At 36.3% G+C, this 25,113-nt stretch overlaps 3 protein-coding genes across 4 annotated transcripts; 1 reads left to right on the top strand and 2 right to left on the bottom strand.

Annotated features, from left to right (window-relative positions):
- Positions 1 to 169: 169 nt before the first annotated feature.
- Positions 170 to 4,980, bottom strand: LOC145783479 (uncharacterized). Its single transcript, XM_082595364.1, has 8 exons — positions 4,767 to 4,980; positions 4,368 to 4,565; positions 3,213 to 3,405; positions 2,309 to 2,483; positions 2,092 to 2,203; positions 1,653 to 1,806; positions 1,024 to 1,151; positions 170 to 642 (listed from the first exon to the last, which is right to left on the bottom strand). The coding sequence occupies exons 1-8, from the start codon at positions 4,937 to 4,939 to the stop codon at positions 540 to 542; spliced, it is 1,236 nt and encodes a 411-aa protein (XP_082451490.1). The 5' UTR covers positions 4,940 to 4,980; the 3' UTR covers positions 170 to 539.
- Positions 4,981 to 5,098: 118 nt separating this feature from the next.
- LOC145783661 (uncharacterized) lies at positions 5,099 to 12,532 on the top strand. 2 transcript variants are annotated; one of them, XM_082595546.1, is made up of 5 exons: positions 5,099 to 5,205; positions 6,682 to 6,921; positions 7,993 to 8,032; positions 9,027 to 9,183; positions 12,318 to 12,532. In XM_082595546.1, the coding sequence occupies exons 1-5, from the start codon at positions 5,175 to 5,177 to the stop codon at positions 12,396 to 12,398; spliced, it is 549 nt and encodes a 182-aa protein (XP_082451672.1). In that variant the 5' UTR covers positions 5,099 to 5,174; the 3' UTR covers positions 12,399 to 12,532. The 2 variants fall into 2 exon arrangements, with proteins under 2 accessions (XP_082451672.1, XP_082451673.1); XM_082595547.1 differs by having other exon boundaries at positions 5,099 to 5,209.
- Positions 12,533 to 15,045: 2,513 nt separating this feature from the next.
- LOC145783375 (protein YIPF5-like) lies at positions 15,046 to 21,410 on the bottom strand. The gene is made up of 4 exons (XM_082595229.1): positions 21,273 to 21,410; positions 18,802 to 19,150; positions 18,319 to 18,500; positions 15,046 to 16,754 (listed from the first exon to the last, which is right to left on the bottom strand). Exons 1-4 carry the CDS (start codon positions 21,362 to 21,364, stop codon positions 16,592 to 16,594), a joined length of 786 nt encoding a protein of 261 aa, XP_082451355.1. The 5' UTR covers positions 21,365 to 21,410; the 3' UTR covers positions 15,046 to 16,591.
- Between the last annotated feature and the right edge of the window lie 3,703 nt (positions 21,411 to 25,113).

Raw genomic sequence — 25,113 nt, 5'->3', positions numbered from 1 at the left:
AAGTCAAAAATTTAGTTACAGTTATCACAGATATGACTAGCGCTCAAAAAGTTAAAGTATGCCACCACCTAGAATCGAACTCATGTCTTAGTAGTAGTAGTGAAATAGATACAAACATTCAGCCACTCAGCGGGCTCAAAGCAACTTTTCCTTGATCTGTATTTTTCTGAAATACCGATAGCGCCGTATAGCGGCAAGATATTTACCAGTTTCTACAATTTCTTTGTTTTATCTAATTTTCATTCTGAAAGGCAACGCATGCAGTCTCAACTGCACCTCCACACACAAATATGAAAATGTTGCAACAATTACTGTGAATCAGAAGTAAAGTGTTAAGATCTTTAATTGCTCTTTCTTTCAAAACATATCCTTCCGCAAACTTTTCCTGTTGGCGTTCTTGCTTGAAAAACTTGAACTTGAAAGAAGAGAGCAGCGAGTTAAAATATCAGTTGGCATATGCAAGGTAACACAAGAAATTTCATTTTATCATTTTTTAGCAGAACTCATGTTTAATTTAAACAATGATTTGTAGAAGCAAGCTAAGGTAGATCTTTCTTGCTTGTTGCAGCCTGGAGACTGGAAATTGTCTTTTCTTTCATTTGACTTTCATCTTTTAATTTTTGAATTTGTTGAGCTAAGGAACTGAAAAGAAAAACAACTCGTAATTTTAAAAATAAAACTTTAAAATTTGAATAGGTCTTATGACGTCATAACAATATGACGAACTGCAACGTCAGTAGCCTACGGTTGAGGAAAGAGTGGGGTCATAGCAATAAGTTACCAATAGTGTTGTTTGTATCGTTTTAAAGCTGTTACAGTTTTGACTGCAATAAGCTAACAAATTTATTACGTTTATTCACTGCTTTATGATAATATTAACGCGTTTTAATTCTTTATGCCAGAAAGAAGGCAACTTTCAATATTGAAAAAAATTGTATCACCAAACAGGTAGGCCTGATCAAAACTAGACCTAGCAGAAAAATAAACATCAAAGCATTAAAATCCTTCCGAATTGCCTCTTACTTGCACTTTTCTGAATGCTCTTTCTGCAGTGACTTCAACGTTGACATTGCTGAGTGTCGGTTTGCGAGTGTTCTGTCACTTCCATCCTTCAGTAACTTAGCTTGCCTTGTGTTTGTAAGAAGTGATTCCTTTGTAAGATACATAAAAGTGGTAGAAAAACACTTTTATGTATCAGTTTTTTTGTATAGGCTAACCTACACTCCTTCAGAATATCGAACCCACATTTACCAACTCAAAGATCGCTCCTCTTTTCTCAGTTGTTTTTTTGTCCGGGGTGTTTTGCTGTTTGTTGTCACTAAGGTATTTCATGTGCCAAGTGCGTTTGAATAGAGAAAATAACTTTAAATTCCATCTTTCAACTGCTGAAGGCAATTTCTCTCTTGACTCAAACCTTCAGCCATGCCACTGATAGCACTAACATGAGCCCAACATCAAAAAATACCGGATACTAAAAAGTTTCGATGTTCATCATGATAATTTCGTTTAAAAAAGAAAATATGCTATTTAAAAATCAATCGGTTACAATATTGAACTAACTTATAAGTAAAGCATACTCGATAATTACTAAACTGAAATAGGCCTTGACACAAGACAGGCAATCTATTTATCTCAAAGCAAATGAGAGTTACCGGTGACTGCGCGGACCCATTAGTTGAGGAGTTGTGTGAAATAGGATCAATGTTATCTCGTGTGTGGTAGGATGGTGTGGTTGCGGAGGCACTAGCTTTGCTGGCCATCGTTTCAAGATAGTGTTGCCGGGTGTAAGAAAAGTCGCTTGTAGTACTAAATACAACAATCTTGCTGATTTATGTTGTTTTAAAAAGCGTCTCCAAAGCGTTACAATTCACGTAAAAGTTGTTAAAAAGTTAAATAAAAAATATAGTAAAATTTAAACAAATTACGGAAGGTTATTTTATGAAGTTATCATTCTGCATTGTGTAATAGTTTAGGATAGGCGACGTCTAAGATTTAGCTAGACTTTTGTAAACAGTTTTTTTGGTCGTATGAGTGCTAGTAATTTCCATCGTATATTTAACTCCGCCAGTTTTTTTTTCCAGTTTTGCTTACTTTGGTATTGCAGTTCTTTCACTGTAGGATGACGAGAGGGGTAATAAATTTATTTTTCTTTCGTTTAAAGTTCGCACCATTTCTTCCAATGTCTCCAGTTCCATTCTAGTTTCTACAGAAGAAAACAACACAATCTAAAAAACCAAAACAAAACGCTGCTTTTTTCCTTCTAAATAATTTTGCTTTGAAATCTATTAGAAAATATCCGGCAACCCACCGCTCACATCTCGCTCACAAGAGTCGAATGTTCTCAACTGTTCTCTATTTCTCTGGTGCAACTCTGAGTTGATGGCAGCGAGCGATGCTCGTTCCGCTTCGCAGGTTTGAATGATTTCATTTCTCGCAAAATTTTCTTCTGAGAGTGACGTCACATGATGCTGAAGTTTCGTCACCTGGTAAGTCACAACACTATCAAGGATTAGTAAGTGTTTCCAGTTACATTTTCGACATACGGGTTAATTTCATTATGCTTATTTTCCGGAACACTAGTTAGTCATTTTTCCGTTGCATTTGGTCAAGTTATATTTTCCTGGTTTGGTTCGATCCGTTACAGAGCACAGCCCGGAAGAACTGTGGCGGTTGAAAATCGCCAATTATGGAGACTTTTGATTGACGTTATTTTGCACCCAACTGGTGTGAAATAAATTATTATTCTATTTTTCTGACTCACAGTATTTTTTAATACATCCAGAAAACAATCATTGTGATTTATATAAAAAGTGTATAATACAAAAATTGTAACACTTTTAATAGCTGCCGGGTGCAACGAATAAACTTTTTGTCACGAAATTGTTGTAAGCTGTGTTCTCCAACTAAGTCTATTAAAAAGATCAATCCTGACAACATAAAACACTGCATAAATAGGCTTATGTGTAGACCACTTGAACATGTCTAGATTTTTTTTCAAAACCCTTACAAAAGGCATGTGAGTTATTGAAAGAAGTAATATATCAAAAGTGTTACTTAAACTTCAGTAGCTTACGCTTTTGTAAAAAGTGCAATAGATTAAACAATTTGAATTGAGTAATTCCGCAGGCCAAGTGCAAGAATTCAAATTTTAGACTTTCACAGCCAAAAATGTGCGCATATAAACTAAAAGTATTTTTTAGCCATTTACAAACTTGGAGCTCTAATTCAGCACATTTTGTTCGGCACTTCTCATCCCCTTCGATGCCGTCTGTCAATCGATCGATGGTGTCCTTTTGCTCCAAAATTACAGCTCTCAGTGAAGTGAGTTCTTGCATCATTTCACATGATTCTTTTTCTCTGCGAGACAGTGACTCTCGAAGAAGATGCTCAGTTCTGTGCCGGTGTCTACAAAAATAACTGAAACTGAACAAACATAATTAAACTAACCACAAGTTTGTACACACTTGGGTTTCTTACATGACACAACTGTACACAGTAGCAGATCCAAGAAGGAAAGTGGAGATCGCTATAGTTACCTCAGACATGTAACTGTAAGTTAGGACTGTAAGTCTATACCACTTTTTTCTTAACATGCATTGTTAAATACTGAAAAGGTGGGGTGTTCATCAGGACAATTATCGTTTCTAGCACTAATTGCAACGTTCATCTGATGAAATTGAAAGTAAAATTAACAACAAACAAGATGATTTATTGCTTCACTGACGTTTCGCGCACCATGACAATGCGCATCCTCAGAGCGAATAACATACAATATAAAATTTCACCAGGTTATATACTCGTACTGCAGTGCGATTGAAGGCAAGAAAAAATAAAACACGCAATATTTTAAAAAAATTGGCAAATGATGTGTGAACGGTTACTTTCCACGTTAAATGACGTAAAAAACTTCCAACAATAAACATAAAAATTCGAAGCAGTGAAGACCAACAGAAAAAAAGTGCGATTGAAGGCAAGAGAAATAGAACACAATGTTTTAATTCAATCGCACTTTTTTTTTCTCTTGCTTTCAATCGCACTTTTTTTTGTTGGTTGTCACTGCTTCGAATTTTTATGTTTATTGTTGGAAGTTTTTTATGTAATTTAACGTGGAAACTAACCGCTCACACATCACTGGCCAATTTTTTAAAATATTGCGTGTTTTATTTTTTCTTGCCTTCAATCGCACTGCAGTATATAACCTGGTGAAATTTTATTTTGTATGTTATTCGCTTTGAAGATGCGCATTGTCATGGTGCGCGAAACGTCAGTGAAGCAATAAACCATCTTGTTTGTTGTTAATTTTACTTTCAATTTCATCAGATGAACGTTGCAACTAGTGCTAGAAATGCATTGTTAAATTAAACTACCTTATTTCATCATCTGCTCTCGATTTATAGTCTCGCCAATCGTGCAACATTTCATCAATATGTCTGGTCGCCTCTCCTCTTACATGCTTAGCTCTATCAGAGAGCATTGAAATCCGACTTGATGCCAATACACTTAGAGAAGATATTCCACCACAAGGTGAAGGTAGTGGGCCAGGCATTTCAGAAAAACAGTGATACCTGGAGATAAAAATAACATCAGTTTTTTATTCTAAAACTTGCAATAATGACCCTCAAATGTTGCAAGTCATTAAAATCAACCTGGTTCGAAATCTTGCGGAGTTTACTGATACATCTTGTTCCCCAAAAAATTCGACTTCTTTCGAGTTTTTATTTAAAGATGATATTTACATTGAACAATCACTAATAATAGTTTCTTGCCTGCTTGAAGACACATTTGTAGAGGGCGCTATTGAAACTTCCATCATGCTTGTGTTCAAATATCGTTGAGTTTCCCCGCACAATCTTGAGCTTTCTGTTCTTAAGCTTTGCAACTTTTCACGAAGTCTTTCATTTGCTTGCTTTAGCTCGCTTAGCATTTCATTTGTTAGCATGTTAGTTTTACGTTAGTTTACACATAAATTCACGCGGTACTTAATTTTTTTTCTTTAATTGTTTCATGCCCTTTTCATACAAATCAAAACTTTATTGTTTCGTCATAAAAAGGAATGACTTAACAGGAAGAAAAGGGAAAAGAATGACAATAAAAAAACGAATTATTGAAATATATCTTTTCTTAGCGGCAAAAAACAAGAACATGTAAGTTTTTACTCTAAAGGTTCCCTGGCGATGGGATGTAACTGTTCGGCTGGATTTAAACGTAGGTAATTTTTCAGGTTTTTTTTGCATAAAATTTGCTTTTTTATAAAAAAAATTACTTGGAAAAACTGTTACTATGTATAACACTTTGTTCTAAGTTATTTTTTTTTAATTCTTCAATGCTTGACGCTTTTGATCATTGGTGTTGGTAAAGTCAAACTAATTCCCCATCAAAGCGGTTTTTCATATTAAAAAAGTCTTTTCAGATAAAATTGTTTCGTTTCTTCTGAATAAAGCTAGATGTTCCAAACCTAACATTTCAAACTGTTTTGATATATTTGTTGCGGACCAATTATTTTGTTTTTCTGCAGTCTACATAACTTTACATTTTTTAAAAACCTTAATAACTTGTGCAACTTTCTTTATTGTACTCTAAAGGTTCAAATCAAATATTTAAATAGATATTCTAATCGAGGAAGAACCTTCTGACCCACATTTGCTTTCATTCGCTCTGACTAGCTTTTTTGTTTGGCATTGAACTCTCTTCTTGTACTTGTGATAGCAGGCTACTTATTGTAGGGAATAGGCTTTATCTTATTATAATTATTATTTATTTACATCAGACAAACATGTCCATATTCAAATCACAAAGAAAGAAAAATACAAAAATAAAGGCATACACTACAGTAATATACCAACAGCTGCGGCGCAAAAGTATGTGAAATGAAATTACGAACTCATTTTGTTCAAACAACCAACCAGTGAGATTTAACGTTAACGATATAGTGTGTCTCTGCCTGGCTCTTGGGTCTTGGCTATATGCACAGAGCGTTTTTGTTTGCAACTGTCGCAATGCTTGTAACGTGTATGTGGAAACAATCGTCCGCCCCGTTAGCTCAGTGGTTACGCACCCGGCTCAAGATCAAGCGGCGCTGGTTCGACTCTCGGGGTGTGCGCTTGAGCAACGCATTTCCGAACTGCTCTCCATTCAGCGGCACCTAGTGAATGGAATTATTCCTCGGCAAAAATAGCTCAACAATCGGAAAAACTTCACTCTGTCAATCTCGGTAACCGACCCTGTGTCAAGAGCCTCAACAAGAATGCGAAACTACCAGGAATAAAGATTCAAAACCAAACTAATCTAAAAATTTATATACAGTTGAGATAAAACTCAAACCATCAAGAGAAGTAAAATTATTTTACTTCAAAATGAATGAGTTTTTCTCCTTGCAACGTGAAGGTAAAAATTTACACTGCATCACCACTGAATTGGTTGCGACCCAGCCTGCAAAATTTGCAATTTTTGCATTGATTCAACGTCTGCAATTGATTCAACGTGAACATAACGGATTTTGCTATCTGGGGACTGTCAAAACGAGTCTGTGCTGATTCGCTGCTGTTGATAATGTTTCGTAAGCTGAAGAAAGTTTTCCAGGTTTATCGCACCAAAAATATTTGAAAGCTTCCAGTCTACGTCATCATTTCACAAAGTCCTGAATTTCACAAGGTTTTCAACTGGATTTTTGTTGCATAACAGGCTGTTGCAGTAACTTTGTGGAAGTACAGTCCACCCTTCCACCAAAATTGAGGAATAACACAGCAAAAGTTAGTGACGAAAAGGGCATAACTAAAATACACAAAATGTCAGTCACACCATGGGACCAAATGCAAAATCGCTCAACTCACAGGGCAAGTATGATGAGAAACACAGAAGTTAGATCGTCGTTCAAAAGTCCAAGCAGAGCAGTGACAAATCTGGGAATAAAAGCTGGAAGAGGTGATCTCATCAGTTATTATTCACTTTCCATGTCAACAAGAATATAGCCTACAGTAGATGTATAATTTGCAAACACTTTAGGATTTTATTACGATTCCAATCTTGTTTTTCAATGTAGCCTACCTTTTACAGTACGGTACCGCGTTTAAATTTTAGACTAGTTCCTAATTTGGAGTCTGGAGAGAGTTTTGGGGGAGTCCCTAACTAGGTCTACAGTGATTTCAAGAACAAGTTGGTCTACTAAACTTAGCATTGTGTTTGCAGCCTTTTTACTCAGAGTGACTATGAAAAGGTCTGCAACTGAAAAACGGTTGAAAGCCGCTGATTTAGACTCCAACTATATTTGTAAGATGTTTAAAATCTGACCACTGACTGTTCTAATCAATTTTTATCGAGAGAGCTAACTTATCTGAAACAGACATAACTAAGCAACAACACTACATTTAACATTATAAAAACAAAAAACAACAAGCGAACGTTTTCGTCTAGTCATATAGCCCTTTTCAAGCTTATAAGAAAAAATACATTATATATAGCCCTTTTCAAGCCTATAAGTTGTTCATTGCCTATGCCATTGCCATTTCAAGCCTATAAGTTGTATAATACATTTCTTATAGGCTTGAAAAGGGCTATATGACTAGCCGAAAACGTTCGCTTGTTGTTTTTTGTTTTTATAATGTTAAATGTAGTGTTGTTGCTTAGTTATGTCTGTTTATGGTTTAAAAGAGTTACCTCTCTACCCAAATTGTATCTGAAACAGATCTTCTACAACATTTTTGACACAAAATAGACAGTATAGGCTAACTAAATAAAGAGGCTGTTTACACTTTGCTTGTATGGGATAGGAGATAAATATTGCCCCAATTGCTCACTAAGTTTCTGCACCGTGTCCTAATGTAATCTCATTGCATTTTATCTTACCAACGTTTATAGTGATGCTACCCTCAGTAGCCTATCTTTATAAAGACTATATGGCCTACGGTAGGCTACTGTAGTCTACAATAATTCCTTCTAAAAAAAATTTAATCAAAATTTAACCGTCAACATTACAGAGTTTTTATATATTTACAGATTCTAGAAAAATGAGCACGCTTAGCTGGAACAACAATTTGTAAGTTGTAGGAGCCAATCTACTGTACTGTATACGCTATGGTACTGCTAATTTGCATTCATCAAATGCTGGCATTTGCACAACAATCTAACCTCTTAGTGTAATTTATTAAGTTAAGAATCGATTTCGCTATAGTAATAGCATCTTCAGCTAGCACATGTAAAAAAAGAAGAAAATTTGAAATAGTGTAGGTTATTTAGACTTTAGAGCAACGCTAAAAGAGGCACAAAAAACAGATTTGTTTTCTTCGTCACGACAACTCATTGAAGAACTGCTCACTCTTAAGTTAGGAAATGAGTGAGAAATTTTTTTATTTCGGCTGTTGTGAGAATAGTAGCCTATGGTAGGCCTACAAGTAACAATGCAAAACAAAATAGCACTATAGGTTTAATAAATTAAATTCCACGCAGACAGAAAGCAGCGATAAAGGCTATATTAGCCAGGGTCACGATTCTCTCTATCTTTTCCATGTAGGCCAAAGTGACTTTGAAAAAATGGATGACATAGTTTAGTGGCATATCAAACATTAAAGAGTCAATTAAATGATTGAATAGTTCTACGTTTGAGATTGTAGGTAAAAATTCTTACTTAAAGGATTAACGAATAGTTTTGCACTTTCAACAGATAAACAAACAAAATTCTGAAAGGTAATAATTTCAACAACTGAGAGAAAAAATTACTTTCCTGATCCACTGCTGAAAACACACGTAGCCTATGCCTACTAGATGTTGCCGGATAAATTATTTGATATTATAATTATAAATTATTTATACATAAATTATGTGATTGAGCAACTAAAGCAAGCGAGATATTTTCCAAAATTTACATGTTTTTTATTTGGTTTTGGTGAGAGAACGTGATCAAGTTTCTCCCGTAGAGGCTGGTTTTATTTCGTTTTTGAATGAAAAATGGTGCTATAGTCTGCATTTTAAACTAGAATGATTTAAGGAAAACAATACCTCACTTACTAAGTTTGTATATATTTTGTGATTAGACTTGGTCTCAGCCCAAGCGTTTCCTTGTTACTCCAAGGCGTGTCGTCGATGGACAAGACCCAACCCAGTGACAGTGCCATGAGAAATATGGAAAAAAGACGCAGCGTCAGACGTAGCACCATAAAAGCAAAGCAAATGGAACTTATGGCGGCACAGGTAGAAAATGTAGGTTAGGCTACACCTTACAAGATGCAAAATTCTTTTAATACAACACTATTGACAGGTACAGCAGTCTACCGTAAGCTAATAACTTTTTATCAGATTACGGTAGGCTATGTTAAGTTAATATCCAAAATGTCATCACAAAATAGGCTAGGGGAAAGGGGAAACGAACATTTGCTTAATTAAAAAAAACTGTATATAAAAATAACGCTTCTTCCTCTATCCTCTAAACTACTTGAATCAGTGCCGGTCTTTGGGGTGTGCAAACCGTGCGATCGCACAGGGCCCGCAATTTACTCAGAAAATGCAGTAATTTTTGTCATTTTCAATGGAAAAAATTCAATTCGATTTACAATAGGCTAATATTCATACTCAATGTTTTGTTGAACATGCTCTCAGAATGCACCAAATTCAAAGTAATTTTTTTAATTTTCTGGGGGAGGCTCCCCAGACCCCCTGCCGCTGGGTGTCGCCTTCGGCGAGTACACCGTCAGGCTTCGCCCGCCAGCCGTCAAATCTCCCCTCCCTTTTCAAAATACCTAACCACGCTATTGAATTCGATCATTGTCATTGAGGCCGCAAAGCATATTCCGCACAGGGCCAGAAATACCCTAAGACCGGCACTGACTTGAATGAATAGCCTACTCCACACAAAAATTTGGGAACGTTCGTGCCATAAGTTACCTGCCGAGTGGCAGAAAAGAGGTTGAAATAGTTTTTTCCGCTCTTTGTTACAAAATTTGCCCACTTAGGGGAGAGTGGGGTTAGTTGGAAGGCGGGGTTAGTTGAAAAATGATCATTTTTTTAACTCTCCATAACTTTTTTAAATATTTACTGCAAACATGTGAAGTAGTTTATAAAAACACATAATCCATGTTAGTTTCGATTTGTTGAGTCAAGGTATGTTTGTTTGGCTGACAATTTTGTGTTTTCTTACTTTCGAAGTAAATTTTTTAGCGGTATTTAAAAACATCTCATGCGTCGATATCGTTCAAGATAGGAAGAAATTTTTTGGTGTGTGTCAGCTGTAGGTGTTCTACAACACTAAAAAATAAACAAATTTTAGTTTAATGCACCATGCTTGAATATTTTAGGAAAATAGTTTGTCATATGCTAAGGGGGCTAGTTGGAAAATAGTGGGTGGGGTTAGTTGGAAAATGTTTTAATAACAGCATAACTATGTAGTATGATACGAGTATATCGTCGTGGTATGATAATAAGTAGTATAAGTTCCAATGTACTTGTTTTAAGCAGACATACATTGTAAAATTTTAATTTGAATAACTTGGAAAGTGCTATAAATGCGGCATCACAAGTTTTAACAATGCGTTTATTAAAAAATGTTTTTCCGATGATTAGATGTAGAATTCATTGCATTTTAATTTTAAAGCAAGTAAACATATTTGCTTACAACCCCATGTAAATGTTTGTTGGTTGAAAAAAGAGTATCCAGTTCATTAGTAGGCATTAAACTGACGTTTTTCAACTAACCCCAGGTGTGGGGTTAGTTGAAAAATCAATTGTATGTTTGTTTATTTTAAATTTTCATTAAAAGCTGAATTGATTCAATACTTATTTTTGGTTGTATGATAGAGGACATCATAGATGATAACTTAAGCCGCTTCAAGTTGTCAGGTTATGCACCAATTGTTTTAAATTTCACTTTAAAAAAAAATCTTTCCGACTAGCCCCACTCTCCCCTAAATATGATATCTAGCTGTTTTGTTTTTTTTCAATTTCTGCTTCTCTTTCAATTTTGAACATCGGTGGACAATGGATCACTATTCTCCAAAAGATGAGCTTTATACATATAGGCTACTTTAGTTTTGCTTCTACTGTAATTATAGACTTTCTTGAGTAGCTTGTTTGGGGCAAAGCAGATTAATGGATGATTGGGGTAAAACGGACATAGCCTATCGATATCACTTGCAACACAGCCTTAAAGAAACAATTTTTTTTTTGCACGGAAATTGTTTTTTGACAAACAGTTAATTTGATTGTACAGTATTTGAATGAGACGACCGAAGAAGCTGCGTTTTTTCAGGTAAAAGCTTGATTTAAAATCACTTTATTAGCTTCTATAGTTACCAAACTTGACTGCTCTATTTGTGGATACTATTCATTCTAACAAGTTCACAAAAATTTGCTTGATCTTAACAACTAATTAACAAAATAAAATTTGAGGCAAAGCCGATCATACGCTATGTCCGTTTTGCCCCATGCCCAGGCAAAACAGATACAAAGAATAAAAATCTTTCTGTTTTTAAGTAAACAAAAAAAAACATTAAGTTTCATTCTCTGGGCACTTATGGTTACGTGACATGTAATTAAAAAAAAACACAATCGGTTCATAACATCTAATTTGTTTGCTCAATTAGAGCACTTTAAAGTTAGCATGTTCGTTTTGCCCCGCCTTCCCCTACTGTCAAGTAGACTAACACAACTTCAAACTGTGAGCTGGCAAGTTTTTACTAACCGTTTTTCACTGATAAAGATGTTTATCTTTGATATTTGAAGCAACAATTCACATCCAAGGAAGAGTTGGGTTTGTTTTTTCGGACATTGGTTATTGACAAAAAACCTGGATTATGGTTTGCGCTGGGAGTGAAGTTTAGGGTCAATGTCCCCAAAATATTTCGAGCAAGAGTGGATTCACAGATTTTAGAGTCGGATTAAAATAGAAGTCCAGAAAACTTGACTCCGTACACTTAGCCTACTTTGCAATATCCACGCCGTCACATTTGTTTTTCTTTTTTGTATTTTTTACAAAACCGTTTTTTTATAATGTAGTTATTTCGCTTATCCAATTTATAGGCCTAGTAGCTACACTCGGAAGCCTTACAGGATCTTAAAACAAAGGTCGAGCTTATCGCTTTCACTGCTTACAAAACGGTTTAATGACCTTACGTCTTAACTTGAACAGAACGGCAAACAGCGTAGGTTATTTATGTTAAATGGCATAAATGTGATAGTTGTTGCTTGTTAAAGATGCATGGTTGGTCCTGGATTATGCTGAAGAAGTGCTCGTGTATAGCTTCGGTATGCTAAAACCACGGCTCGGATAGCCTACTGAGTAGCCTTATCCAGGACCAATTTAGTAAAAAAAGGTTGATTTTTATGCTTTGCAGCCAACTCATCTGCCAGCTAATCCACGAAGAGGATCCTATAAGCGTCGGACGACACAGACATACGTTCATCCTTTAGTTTGAAGAGTAATTATTCCACTCTCTCACTTGCAATGGAAATCTGTACCTAACGCTTCGGCAAGTCTGATGGCCCTTTGCGCCGTTTCTGACAAATACGCTGCGTCAGTAATGCTTCGAATATAACACGACGTCAAATGCAAAGCAAATCGCGTAGTTGTTCTTGCGGTGGAGGCCGCCGCTGGTCATAGTTTTTAATCCGGTTACAACAGTTGATATATTGTGAGTTCATCGAGCGCTGTTGAGTCCACACATTCATCCAACACTCGGTCGGCTATATTGGACAATTGCGGATGATGTGGTGTGCGGCTTGAGCCACACACACAAGATGGTGAGTCGGCGAGGCCCCATTAAGGCATGTTGCTATTGAATCGACCTACCCTTAGTTCGTAAACGATCGATCTTCACTCATTTCTTACGAGTTAATTCTGCTCTAGAAAGATGTTAGGTACTGGGAAGGACTACAAACTGATTTGGTCTTACAACTTTTTGTATAGGCTACTTTAGAAATAATCAAGTTGGAGTAAGAGGTAGCAAACCGGGGTATGGTGGAAGAACAGGCGTCGAGATCTCAAGCGTTGAAGCCCTTGGAGTTGCAAGTTTAGGACCATCTGGTTAAGGAGGTGGTCATCAGATAATGTAGCTTAAGAAATGCAAATGCGCAAAAGATCTTCCTTGCCCAGTATCTTGAGCATTGTTTGATGGTACCGGCAAAAGGTTGGTGGGAGTTGGGCATAGGCGATCAAAGTCATAATAGTGTTGAGAGCGATGTTAAATTTAACTTGTACGATGTATCTGATCAACAGTCAACACAATGATATTCTCGGCATCATGGCAAAGGTTATTGTAGCTTCTGATATTTGTTAAATCACGAAGAATGCATTTGGACACAAACACTGTTTTGGCGTAACAAAAGCTCGCTCCCACAACGGTAAACATTCAATTGACTGGCATGAGCAGCGGTCGAGAGCTCTTGTGGCAAGAATTTGTGGTGTTCATTCATTCATAGCTTGTCACGCCAGTGTCGGAGCCAGGTAAGAGCATTGTTTGTGATGTTTTTGAGGTCGTTGTCATCACATGAAGGGCTAAGGGGGCAGTTGGTGAGGATGTGCTTCATCGTCTGATTGTCTAGGCCTAGGCCGCAGTCACACGTAGGGTTAGGAGTCATCTTCCATCGGAAAAGGTTGCTTTTATTTCTCCCGACTCCGCAGCGGGCTCTATTTAGGCAGCACCACTCTCTTCTCTCAAGGGTGGGAGTTTGTTAAAGACTTTCGGAAGGACTTGGGATGGCAGGATGTTGTGTCCTACCTGGGAATCCATGTTTACCTGGGAATCCATGTCGATGAAAATCTAACCTGGTCCTCACACATTAAACATTTGTCGCTGCAGTTGGCTCGATATTCCGGAATTTTTTATCGCCTTCGTAACTATGTGTTAGAGGAAACATTGCTTATGTTATATTATAGTCTAGTATATAGTCGTGTTCAATACGGTATTACTATATGGGGTACTGCAGGTAAAACACTAATCAAGGAAGTTGACGTAAGACACAATAATATTATTCGCGCAATCACTAGAAGTACAAAATTCAGTCACGTCACTAGCTTATACAAATCTTTGAATATTTTACAACGTGAAGATATTTACAAACTCGAAATTGCAAAATTTATGCATAAAGTTTCCAATAATAATCTACCGCCTGTATTGCAAGATCGTTTTATAAAACTTGATAATATTCACTCGCACAACTAAATAAAATGAAGTATTTTCTTCCACAAATAAACAAATCCGTGGCACACAATCTTCTGACACATCGGGGTACTAAATTGTGGAGTGAATTGGATGAATGTATTAAAAGCAAACACCTAGCTTTGTTTAAAAAACTTTATAAAATTACCTTGTTAAGTTCTTATTAAATCGTTAAAATCGTTCAGTTAAATTATTTTATCTCATGTAACCTCGTATTTATGTTCTTAAACGATATGATTCATTATATGCTCATGTTTTCCCAGCTGGTCTTGATTCAATATTCTACAAAACCTTATATATACAATTCGATTTCGAAGCTACTGTTCCATCCATCATTATATTTTATTGATACAGTTATAATGTCTGATGCTGCAATGTAAGATGACTGATGACAGGCAGCACCTTGACTGGTTAACCGCAAGGTTGTTCGGTGCTGCCAGATCTTTCTATTGCCATATTTTGATTTGTATGTAATTGTGTTTCTTTATATCGAGTCGTATTAGAAAGGCAAATAAACAATATCTCTCTCTCTCTCTCCTATCGGGCTCAGAGGTCCACATTTCTAATCGTGCAGCTGCCGCGCTTGTGTGTTCCAATGGGCCGACTTTGATGAAGCTCTTGCGTGACTTGAGTCTTGTTGGAATACGTTTGTGTTCATAGAGAGGGTGGCGTTCGTCGGATATTTGTTTTACTCTTTCCTTATTTGTAGCGACTTCTCTTCGGATATGAGGTGCAGCTATAGTTGCTAAGTTATAGAGGTCGGAGATTGGTGTTGGACGGAGTGTGCCAGTTATTACCAACTGCAAAGAAACAATTTTAATGCCCTAATAAAAGGGTCCCAAAACGTCAAGCAAAATATATCTTTCTCAACACCGCTGCAGAGTCAACACGACAAACCCATCCGTTAAGTCCCAGCAATTATATTTCCATTAAACAAGACTAACGTTGAACAAACTACTAACATGCATACGGTATTGCAGAAGGAAAGCGACTATGTACAATGCATAAACGGAAACAAAACACACTGTCACTCAGTATAACAAGTTGAAAATTGGTTAAATTAAATATGGAAAAACGAATTGCCATATTACATTCCAAAGGCTAACCACTTAACCGGTTTACGTGTGATTTTATTCGACTATGCCTGTTGTAAATTGAATAGAACATAGTCTAGTGGTTCTTAAACTGGGGGACACGTCCAATTAGGTAGGGTAAAAACTGAAGAAAATGGGGTGTGTCCGCTTAAGAACCCCTAGCATGGTTCTCGTAATATAAATGCTACCATCTAAGAAGTTTGTACAAAGCGTACGAAGCTTGCTAAGAGAAGACGATGAAAGAATTCTATAGCCTACTAGTCCATCCAAGCGAAAGATTTAAAGCAAAAAACTCAAATCAAAAAAAAAAAAGATTAAATATGATCAGCTTCTATGAAAATGCGTTCACAAATTGAAGTCTCAAACCGTAAGCAATCACTTCCAAAGTAGTTCGAAGCCTCGCTGTGCTTCTTTAGAAGCAGCAGGAACATCGCATGACTCCGGTGAAGAAAAGCAAGAAAGTGATGTCATATGATTTATGAACACTTCCTCAATTACTCTCCCATCATTCATTGTTCAATATATTACGGTGCTGCTTTATTGGCACGTAAATCATGGCTTCACTTTGAGAGTTTTAAAAACAAGACTGGTCACAACAAGGCGCGGATTAGCCGCGGAAATTGGGAAATATTTTTCGGTAAGCTGATTACCATCCTCAAAAAGAGGCGAAAAATCTTTGCTTTAGAAATTCGCAACAGCTTTTGTTTCTACATTTCCAGTTTTTAGTTTCAGTCTTTTCTGATCAGGTTTGAACGTTACAAAAAAGTAAGCACCGCAATCGAATGATCATATTTCGATTCGCAACTGGTGTTCAAAACTAAGAATCTCACCACGGGTTATATTTCCTTTATATGTACTACACTGCAGAATAAAGAATACATTTCCTATTTTTCAAAAGCCCCTGTCATGTTATAGCAAGTAATAACAGTAATATATTTTGCTTTGATGGTCAGAAATAAATCATTAAACGGAAAGTAATGTAAATGTAAGGACACGGTGAAAAAAAGTTACAGCGACAATCAATGCATCTGTATTCTGTAGACGTTGAATCAATGCAAAAATGATGGATTTTGCTCAGGGATATAGCTAATTGGGAAGTCATTCACCCATTTTCAACCATGCCCAAGTTAGTCTTTTGAAACAAAATTACTACGAGAAGAAAACTATAACGACAAAAGATAAATTTTGTAAGAATATCTTGTGGACTTCCTATGCGATAAAATTATAGACAGCTCAGTTTTACCACCAATAAATTGACAATATGATTGGCTTGTTAGTAACAGGAAAAACCTTTTAACAAATCCACACCAAAGAGATACATCAACTTTAGTAATGGATTTGAGTCAACAAAGGGCTTCAAAAAACAGTTAATAGAGCGAAGACCCCATAGAGTAACCCACAAGGATACGCGATCAGAAGTTGCTGGGAGTCCATTGCGAAGCCACATACAAACAGCTTCGAGGCAGATAAGCTACACCAGGCAACAGTCAAAAATGTCAACAATATTCCCACCAGGCCTCTGCGCAACAAAACACAACATGTAAGTTATGACCGTGTGACAAAAAATTTAAATACATAAGTGGCTGTTGAAACCTTTCAATTAGTAAAGTCTTTAACTCCTTAGATCTTAATTGTTCAGTAGAAGCAAATGCATTGCCGCTGCCAGCTGAGATACCTCAAGCAAGGTTGGGCAGCAATAAAACTTTCGTGATTGGAATAAGTTTACCTTCAATAGTTTCTCATGTTTCTAGTGGGAGCAAGTCTTTTAGGCGCAGACAGTTAGGCGCTGGTCAAATAGACGCGCACACTGTGGCGTCAGGACATTTAGGTGCGGAGCACTGTGGCGCCCATTCATTTAGGTGCTATTTCTAGTAAAGTCTGCAGATTGTATCAGCTTCGGAATGGCCCGTTTCGGTGAGTCCGATTCCCTATTCGGTGATTTTTTGAATTTTTTTTTTAAATTATTGAGTACCGCAGCCAAATTATCATTGCTGTTTCAAAGTTAGGAGTTAGGGGTTACGATTTAGGAACTCACCGAATCGAACTCACCGAATCGGACTCATCGAATAGTAGCAGACCCTATCAGCTTGGCAGGTAGGGCAATGCTTTTCACACAAAATATTATATTGTAAACAGAAAAATATGTTGTTTTGTTAATGCGCATGCATTCATTTGTTGTTAGTCATGGCTTCAGTGAGTGAAGCTGCTTTATCCGGCAATGCTGTTCACACAAAATGTTGTATTGAACAGAAAAATATGTCATGGCTTCCGTGAGTGAAAGCTGCTTAAACCGGCAATGTTTTTCACACAAACTGTATTGAACAGAAAAATATATTTTTGTTTTAATGCGCATGTTCGGCATTTATTTGTTGTTAGTCCAGGTTTGCGTCGGCGAAAGCTTTATCAATAAATTATCCAAATTTCCGAACATAACTGAGTTTACTTTTAGTTAAGTCAAATAATAACTGTGTACTAAACATCAGTAAAAAATATACCGTAGCCTATATTCAAGCAGGTGGCTTGAGTGAAGAGTAACTTAGTTTTCCGTCAAAACCCCGACTAGGTTTTGCCAAAGCTGAGCTGATACAATCTGCAGAGTGCAGACTACTAGGAATGGCACCTAAATGAACAGGCGCCACAGTGCTCCGCACCTAAATATCTTGACGCCACAGTGTGCGCGCCTATTTGACCGGCGCCTATTTGACCGGCGCCTAACTGTCTGCGCCTAAAAGACGTGGACCCTTTCTAGTTGTATTAACTTTTATTGTCAGAAAATCTGCACATCATCCAGTATCAAAAACACCTTTAAGTAGGCTATTTAAAATGCATAATACAATAAATAAGAGTTAGCAGTTTGTTTCATCCTTATTGTGATCGTCGGGTTTCTATAAGAGTTAAACAGGCTTTTAGGTAATTTTGATCATAACAATGTTATTTGCCTAACAGATTACTCATGAAGTAGAACACATAAAAAAAAAATTAAAACACCTGAGAATGAATTTGCACTTTTTGGCAATCCAATCACACTTTGAAAGTGTCTTAAATAAATAATAATACATATAAAAACATTCTCGTCAACTCACTTTAATGATAAAACAACAGAACAGGCTGAAAGAAAAACCATTGGTAAGATGCAATAGCCAATGATTGAAGCAACACATCCCAGGGTGACGCCAGTCATTGACATAACATTCAACAAAGCATAGATGGCTACCACTCCAAGACCACCAATGCCATAGATGTAACCAAATGAAACTTTTCCACCCTGTCAAGAGAGAAAAAACATAAATCATTAACAAAAGATATTGAAAATAAACTGAATAGGCTATAGCAAGGAGCCATCTTACTGTACTATGACTACTAAACTATCATTTAAGCTTTTCTAGTGGTATATTTTAGACATTCTAATTCAAAAATATAAAACCCGAAATGTAGATGCTAAACACATGCCTAATAAGGGTTTTAAAACTAAACCATTTTCATTATCAGTGATATCTGAAGATATTAAAAACAAAACACTTAAAGCGTAAATTTAAAAAAACAAGTAAAAAGTTATTCAAGGTTACCAAAAGTAACGTTGCTCCTAATGCCAGGCAAAAGCATAGTGGTCCTGCTAAATCAGTTTCATTAATAATATTAGAGTCAGTGATGGTAAAAGGATTGAGAACAGCAATCGTTTTTCTATAAATGTGATCAAAGTTAATTCCAAGTTCTTCTAATAATGGTGGCTCATCATCAAAACTCCCGGAATAACCGGTTTGCGCAAAGTCATTTTGGTTGTTAACAGGCTCCTGTGATGGCTGCATCATTTGTCCAGTATAATTGTAGGAATTGTCCGGCATCATCATTGGTTGCTGGCTGTAATCACCGTACCCTCCTTGCTGGTTAGGAGGCGGTTGATTGTAATAGCCATAGCTACAAAATAAACATCTAATGTTAAAAGAAATATTAATGGTCTACAATTAACATGCAACATTCTTTCAACATGTGATATTAAAAGAAATGTTGGTAGACAATTAAGAAAAACAATTATTAAAAATTCGTCATAGCACAGGACTAGGGAATTGTGTTCCGAAAGCTAGTACAATTCGCTATTACCACAGCAATATCGCAACATCAGGCTAAAACAGGTTGTTAATATCTACACTGTGAAGTAAGCAAAAATCATGCTGCTAAAAGTGAAACTCAATCTATTACAATCATTTTAAACACAATCAGCAAAGTATTGGCGACAAAATCTGTTGCTGCCGTTTATATGTAACCGCTACAGCCAGTGAATTGAAGCATCCTTTAAATATCTTTGCTTCGTATCAGTTTATTATAAGTATAACTTTCTTGTTCTATGAAAGGTTAACGCAAAAGTAATAATGGCATAAAGTCATATATGGGTCAGATGCATCAATTTTGTACCTGTAGTCTCCAGAACGGAGAAAAAATTCAGAATGCTTGGTGCCATAAAATTTTGATTTAAAAGTCTTGAGATACTTCTCTACCAACTAAATCAAAAGACTGCCCCCAAAAAATATCGTGTTTTCATACTGAAAATTAAATATCAGTGTGAGTATACCCATTTTATCAGTTTCTAGCAGGTTTACTGCAGTTGTGCGATAATGTACCTAAATATTCTGATACTTCAGCCAAAGTCATGTATTGTTTGACCTCAAGGTAGTAATAAATCATATGCTAGCAATAGTAATAGCAATACTTTTTTCATATGGAGCCATTGCCAATCAAAGATGCGTAAAAAGCACCTCACAATCACAGCTAAATTAAAATTTAACAACTTTAACTGTATCTATGTTCTCTAAGATCAAAAATAGGTTACAGAATGCTTCAACAGGTATCATTTCTTATGAGCAACTTTTATAGTAACATTACATGTAAAAATAACTGTACAAAGGAGTGCTTACTGGTTTTACAAAAAAAAAGAAAAAAAAAAGTTCTGGAGACTACAGTGTTCTGGAGACTACAGACAAATTCAATAAGAAAGAAATTCCTAATCTTTTATTTATTCCGAGTCCTCTCTATGAAATCCTGCTAAGTGAGCATACTAGTCCATCACATACTGGAAGAATGTTTGCCATTTTAAACAGGGAAGCATACATTTTTTGTTAAAGTTTGTTCTGGAGACTACACAATTTTGGAGCCAGGCTAAATAGCTTCCATAGAAGAGTGAACTATTATCACACTTTTTAGTAAATCTGTTTTCTTGTTTTGTAGGTTTGTTTATATATAAGTTTGCATCATTTTACACCCAAACAGGAGCACAGAGTAGGCATTGGTAGAGTAGTACCATGGGTCGTTCTGGAGACTACAACATAGTGGAGCCAAAATTGCAGATTCGTAAAATTGAGAAAAATACAAGGCCAAAATTGTAAAGCCAGTGTCATTTCAACATTAAAATGTAGCTAAAGCTGCACAGTGTTAAATAAAAGTCAGTTTAGCACTGCAGTATGTGCCTGTGAAAAATCACAAGGGAATTACAGAAGTAAACACGTGAAAAATCCAAAAAAAGTGGGCAATTTTGTGATAAATCCAAAATTTTTGCTAAGAAGTTAACAATTTCCATTGAAAATTAGCATTACATAGGGGGGGCACATATCTAAACTGTAACTTAAAGCCTAAAAAAGTAGACTGAAACCTTAAGAAATACCAAAACTGCAAAAATGCGTTCTGGAGACTACAGGGTACAAAATTGATGCATCTGACCCATATATATACAATTATCTTTCCAGCTTATTACCAGAAATAGCCTAACCTTTCAAAGGTTGTGGTGATATACCATGACAACAGAGCAAATTGTCATGCAGTAGTGCAGATGAAACATAGTACCCTCAAGTTACCTGCTTCAACTTTAAACATGATATAAACTGTCTGGAAATACACACCATTTATGTTTGTGGTGAGGATTGAACCAACAATCTTATATCCTTACTAGAAGTATGAGTGATTGTGAGAATTTTTATATAGATTCAATGATTGTGACAAAATTTTGAGTCATAATGACAATAGACAGGAAATATGCTACTATACATGCCTGTCTTGTTGCCCATAACCTTGATCTGCCGGAGCATTAGGGTCATTGTAATTTGATTGAAAAAAACCATCATTGGACTGAAAAGCAGCCATTTCAAAATTAGCAATTGGTTAAATTAATTCCCAACAACCCTGCAAATAGCCCTGTGAAGCAGATACAAATAGAATAGTACCAGAGTTGGGCAGCACTGTGCTACATTTTTGGTAGCGGTAGCGGCACTACCTTTTGTTATAGTGGCGGCTGTAGTAGCAATGCTACTTTTTTCTGGATGCAACCTATTTCGTCGCCTGAACAATTTGTACCCCCATTTTGTCCCCTGAAATCGGGGTACGAAGTGTTCTGGCAACAAAATAAGTTGAATCCTTGGATTAAACATTTCTAACCCTGATGTCATTGCTTATCACGAACAATTGTTGCAAGAATATAATTTCCAGCGCATCTAGAAAATGTTAATACTGTATCCCTTAGCTTCCATTTACACAGAAAAGCTTTGGATTTTTACGTTGCTTCAACGATTGATGACATTGAATCAGCGTAACAAAGGTGACTTCTTCGCAAAGAACAATTTATGGGAGTACCTACTGCACTTCTACAGTTAATCAGCGCAATTCAGTTCAAGTCTTACGTCCCAATAAGGCAAGGTTGGTTACAAAATTAGATTAGGAGTAGGCTAAGTTTTGTTATTACAGTGAGAAAAGGCCTAGGGAACCTTAACTTGCAACCAACTGATTCGGGTAGATGCAGTATCATGCTTTCCAACGATAGTAAAGTTGTTAAAATCCGATCAGAAATGAGAAAACTACAGCACATTTGGTGGAGGCAATATGAAAGTTTTAAAAATCTGTATCCACTCCACTTCACTTATTCCGCGGTTTTTCACTCCTTTCCTTCTTCCCAAAAGTAGTTGCATCTTTTTATGTGACGTCACAACGTCTGATGACGTCAATGACCAAGGCGGCCGATTCAGTAGGAGAACCGCAAATTCTATGAATGAGATTGAGGACAATGAACCTACTTGCTCTTCGTCACTTTCGCTCACATGACACGCAAAAACAAACCTAAGGAAAAAAGCCAAGTGAAACGTTTGACTCTTCAAGCGCAGGTTGTTGGTCTGATGAAAGCCTTTCATAGTGACTTTGCTCAAATTTTAAAAAGTCTTCTAAACCGTAGATATAGTTCAAGATAAAGTAATGAAGCATGACGATCGACGTTAAAACTGGTGTGTCCGCCGTGAGACTTAATATGTTCGCCGACATAGCTGCTCAGACCGGACACGTTTGTCCGCTGTCAACAAAATTAAATTTCGAGGCCAGCAACCTAGGTATTTCGCCCCCTGAAAAGATCAAGAGAAATTTTGAAATGTTTGCGGCAACTCTGATCAGCGACTTTGGCTCTTTTGTACTTTTTTCTCGATCTTTTTATGGTATGAAATGGGGGTACAAAGTGTTCAGGGGACGAAATAGGTTGCACCCCTTTTTTCTGAATGTAGCAAGAGGTGCTACATTAGCTTTACAGCCGTACTTCTGCTAGTTGCACTGCTTTCCAATTTAAAGGGGAAAAAATCACTTGTTTTTAATGAATAAAAAAGGCAGTGGCTATTTGACCGGCGCCGGTCTTTGAATCTGAAACACTATTGGACCGGTCATGACGTCACTATATAGGCATTGTTTTCTTTTTCTCTTTCAAAGCAAAAGACGAGAAGAGTGCCTAAGAGGCATTCCATTATAATTCAACAAATTTTAGAAAGAAATGTAACCACTAGGTTTCAAAAGGTGTTGGTTTTGATATATGTTGTTGTTTTCAAAATTTGAACTTGGGCAAAAAAAATTTTTTTTAAATCGGACAAGTGGTTTGTGAGATATCGCGTTTTGAAATTTTGTTGCTGTCACCAGGTGGCGCTGTTGATGTTCCCAATGTTTTTTGATTTTAGGGTTATATTAGGGTAGAAAGTTGGTTGAAGTGTCTATTCCACCATTTTTGATAATGCAGAGTTCAAAAATGGTCTCAATTTTAGTCTAAACGCATTAGCTAAGGAGTTATGAAGCAGTTTAAAAAATTTGGGGGACTAAATGCCAACCCTCAAATTGTCATGTGGGTAACGAGATATCCCGAAAAAAAAATCTGTTCTTGAAAGTTTCTTGCACATACTTCATGATAGTATAATATTTTTTTATGAGACTTTTGTCCTTTTTGCACAATGCAACCTTATATCAAAGATCTATTAATGCAACATTTGAATGATGCTTGCTTATGATGTCACAATAACAAAATACAGATTTCCCCAAAAAACTTTTTTTCATTGTGAAAATTGCCCGGGAAAACAAAATTTGACTGCAATTTTGAAACAAGGGCTGGTTTTCCTGAGCAATTTTCACAATGAAAAAAGTTTTTTGGGAAAATCTGTAATTGTTATTGTGACATCATAAGCGTGCATCATTCAAATATTGCATTAATAGATCATAATAACTTCTCATGCAAGTCTTTGATAATAGGTTGCATTGTGCAAAAAGGACAAAAGTCTCATAAATAAACAGTATATTATCATGAAGTATACGCAAGAAACTTTAAAGAACAAAAAAAAATTTTGGGATATCTTGTTACCCACATGGAAATTTGGGGGTTGGCATTTGGTCCCCCAATTTTTTTTAATTGCCACACAACTCCTTAGCTAATTCTTGTAGACTAAAATTGACATCATTTTTGAATTCTGCATCATGAAAAATGGTGGAATAGACACTTCAACCGACTTTCTACCTCAAATATAACCCTAAAATCAAAAAACATTGGAAACATCAACAGCGCCACCTAGTGACAGCCACAAAACTTCAGAACGCGATATCTCGAAAACCGCTTGTCCGATTTTCAAAATTTTTTTTTTGCCGAGATGCATTTTTCACATACTATGACATATGCTTCAGTCATCAAAATTGAAGACTTAGTGGTTATTTGGATTTGTTGAATTATAATGGAATGCCTCCTATATAAGTTCTAAATTCGGCAGTTATGTTCAAACTGATTCTGTGGCGCGTAGGGTACCGTAAGTCTCCGGCTGGTGCTCCAGAGGAAATGAGTTCAATACTACGCGGAAGCGTTCTTTTATTTTTAATTTTTAACTAAATTTTGACCCGAATTGACTCAATCGTTAGGCTGCTGCATTTTTGTGGTTAATTTTTAATTTGAGTAGCCTACAGCCCAATTTTTTATGTCTTTTCAACTATGAGTAATAAAGTTAGAGTTTATAATTTTCTGGAATTTAAGAATTTCTCTGGGTAATTTTCTGTTTGTCATAATTTTCCGTTCGTCATTACACTTTTGCGTCGTTCGACAAACACGGTCACATCCTCTTATGACAAACGGAAAATTATCCAGAGAAATTCTTAAATTTCAGAAAATTAAAAAACTCTAACCTTATTACTCATATTTGAAAAGACATAAAAAATTAGGCTGTAGGCTACTCAAATTAAAAATTGACCACAAAAAAGCAGAAGCCTAACGATTGAGTCGCTTCGGGTCAAAATTTATTTAAAAATTTAAATAAAAACTCTTCCGCGTAGTACGGTAAGTATCGAACTCATTCCCTCTGGAGCACCAGCCTGATACGTATCCTACACGCCACAGAATCAGTTGAACATAGGTGTTGAATTTAGAACTTATATAGGCACTCTTCTCGTCTTTTGCTTTGAAAGAGAAGAAAAAAAATGCCTTTATAGTGACGTCATGACCGGTCAAATAGTGTTTCAGATTTAAAGACCGGCGCCGGTCAAATAGCCACTGCCAATAAAAAAGGCTGTGGCTATATTTACACTATATAGTGTAATAATAGCCTCAATAGTGTTGCCAG

The sequence above is a fragment of the Aplidium turbinatum genome, chromosome 14 (genome assembly GCF_918807975.1).
Source record: "Aplidium turbinatum chromosome 14, kaAplTurb1.1, whole genome shotgun sequence".
Classification (NCBI taxonomy): Eukaryota; Metazoa; Chordata; class Ascidiacea; order Aplousobranchia; family Polyclinidae; genus Aplidium; species Aplidium turbinatum.
This window is presented reverse-complemented; position numbering and strand designations above follow the sequence as displayed.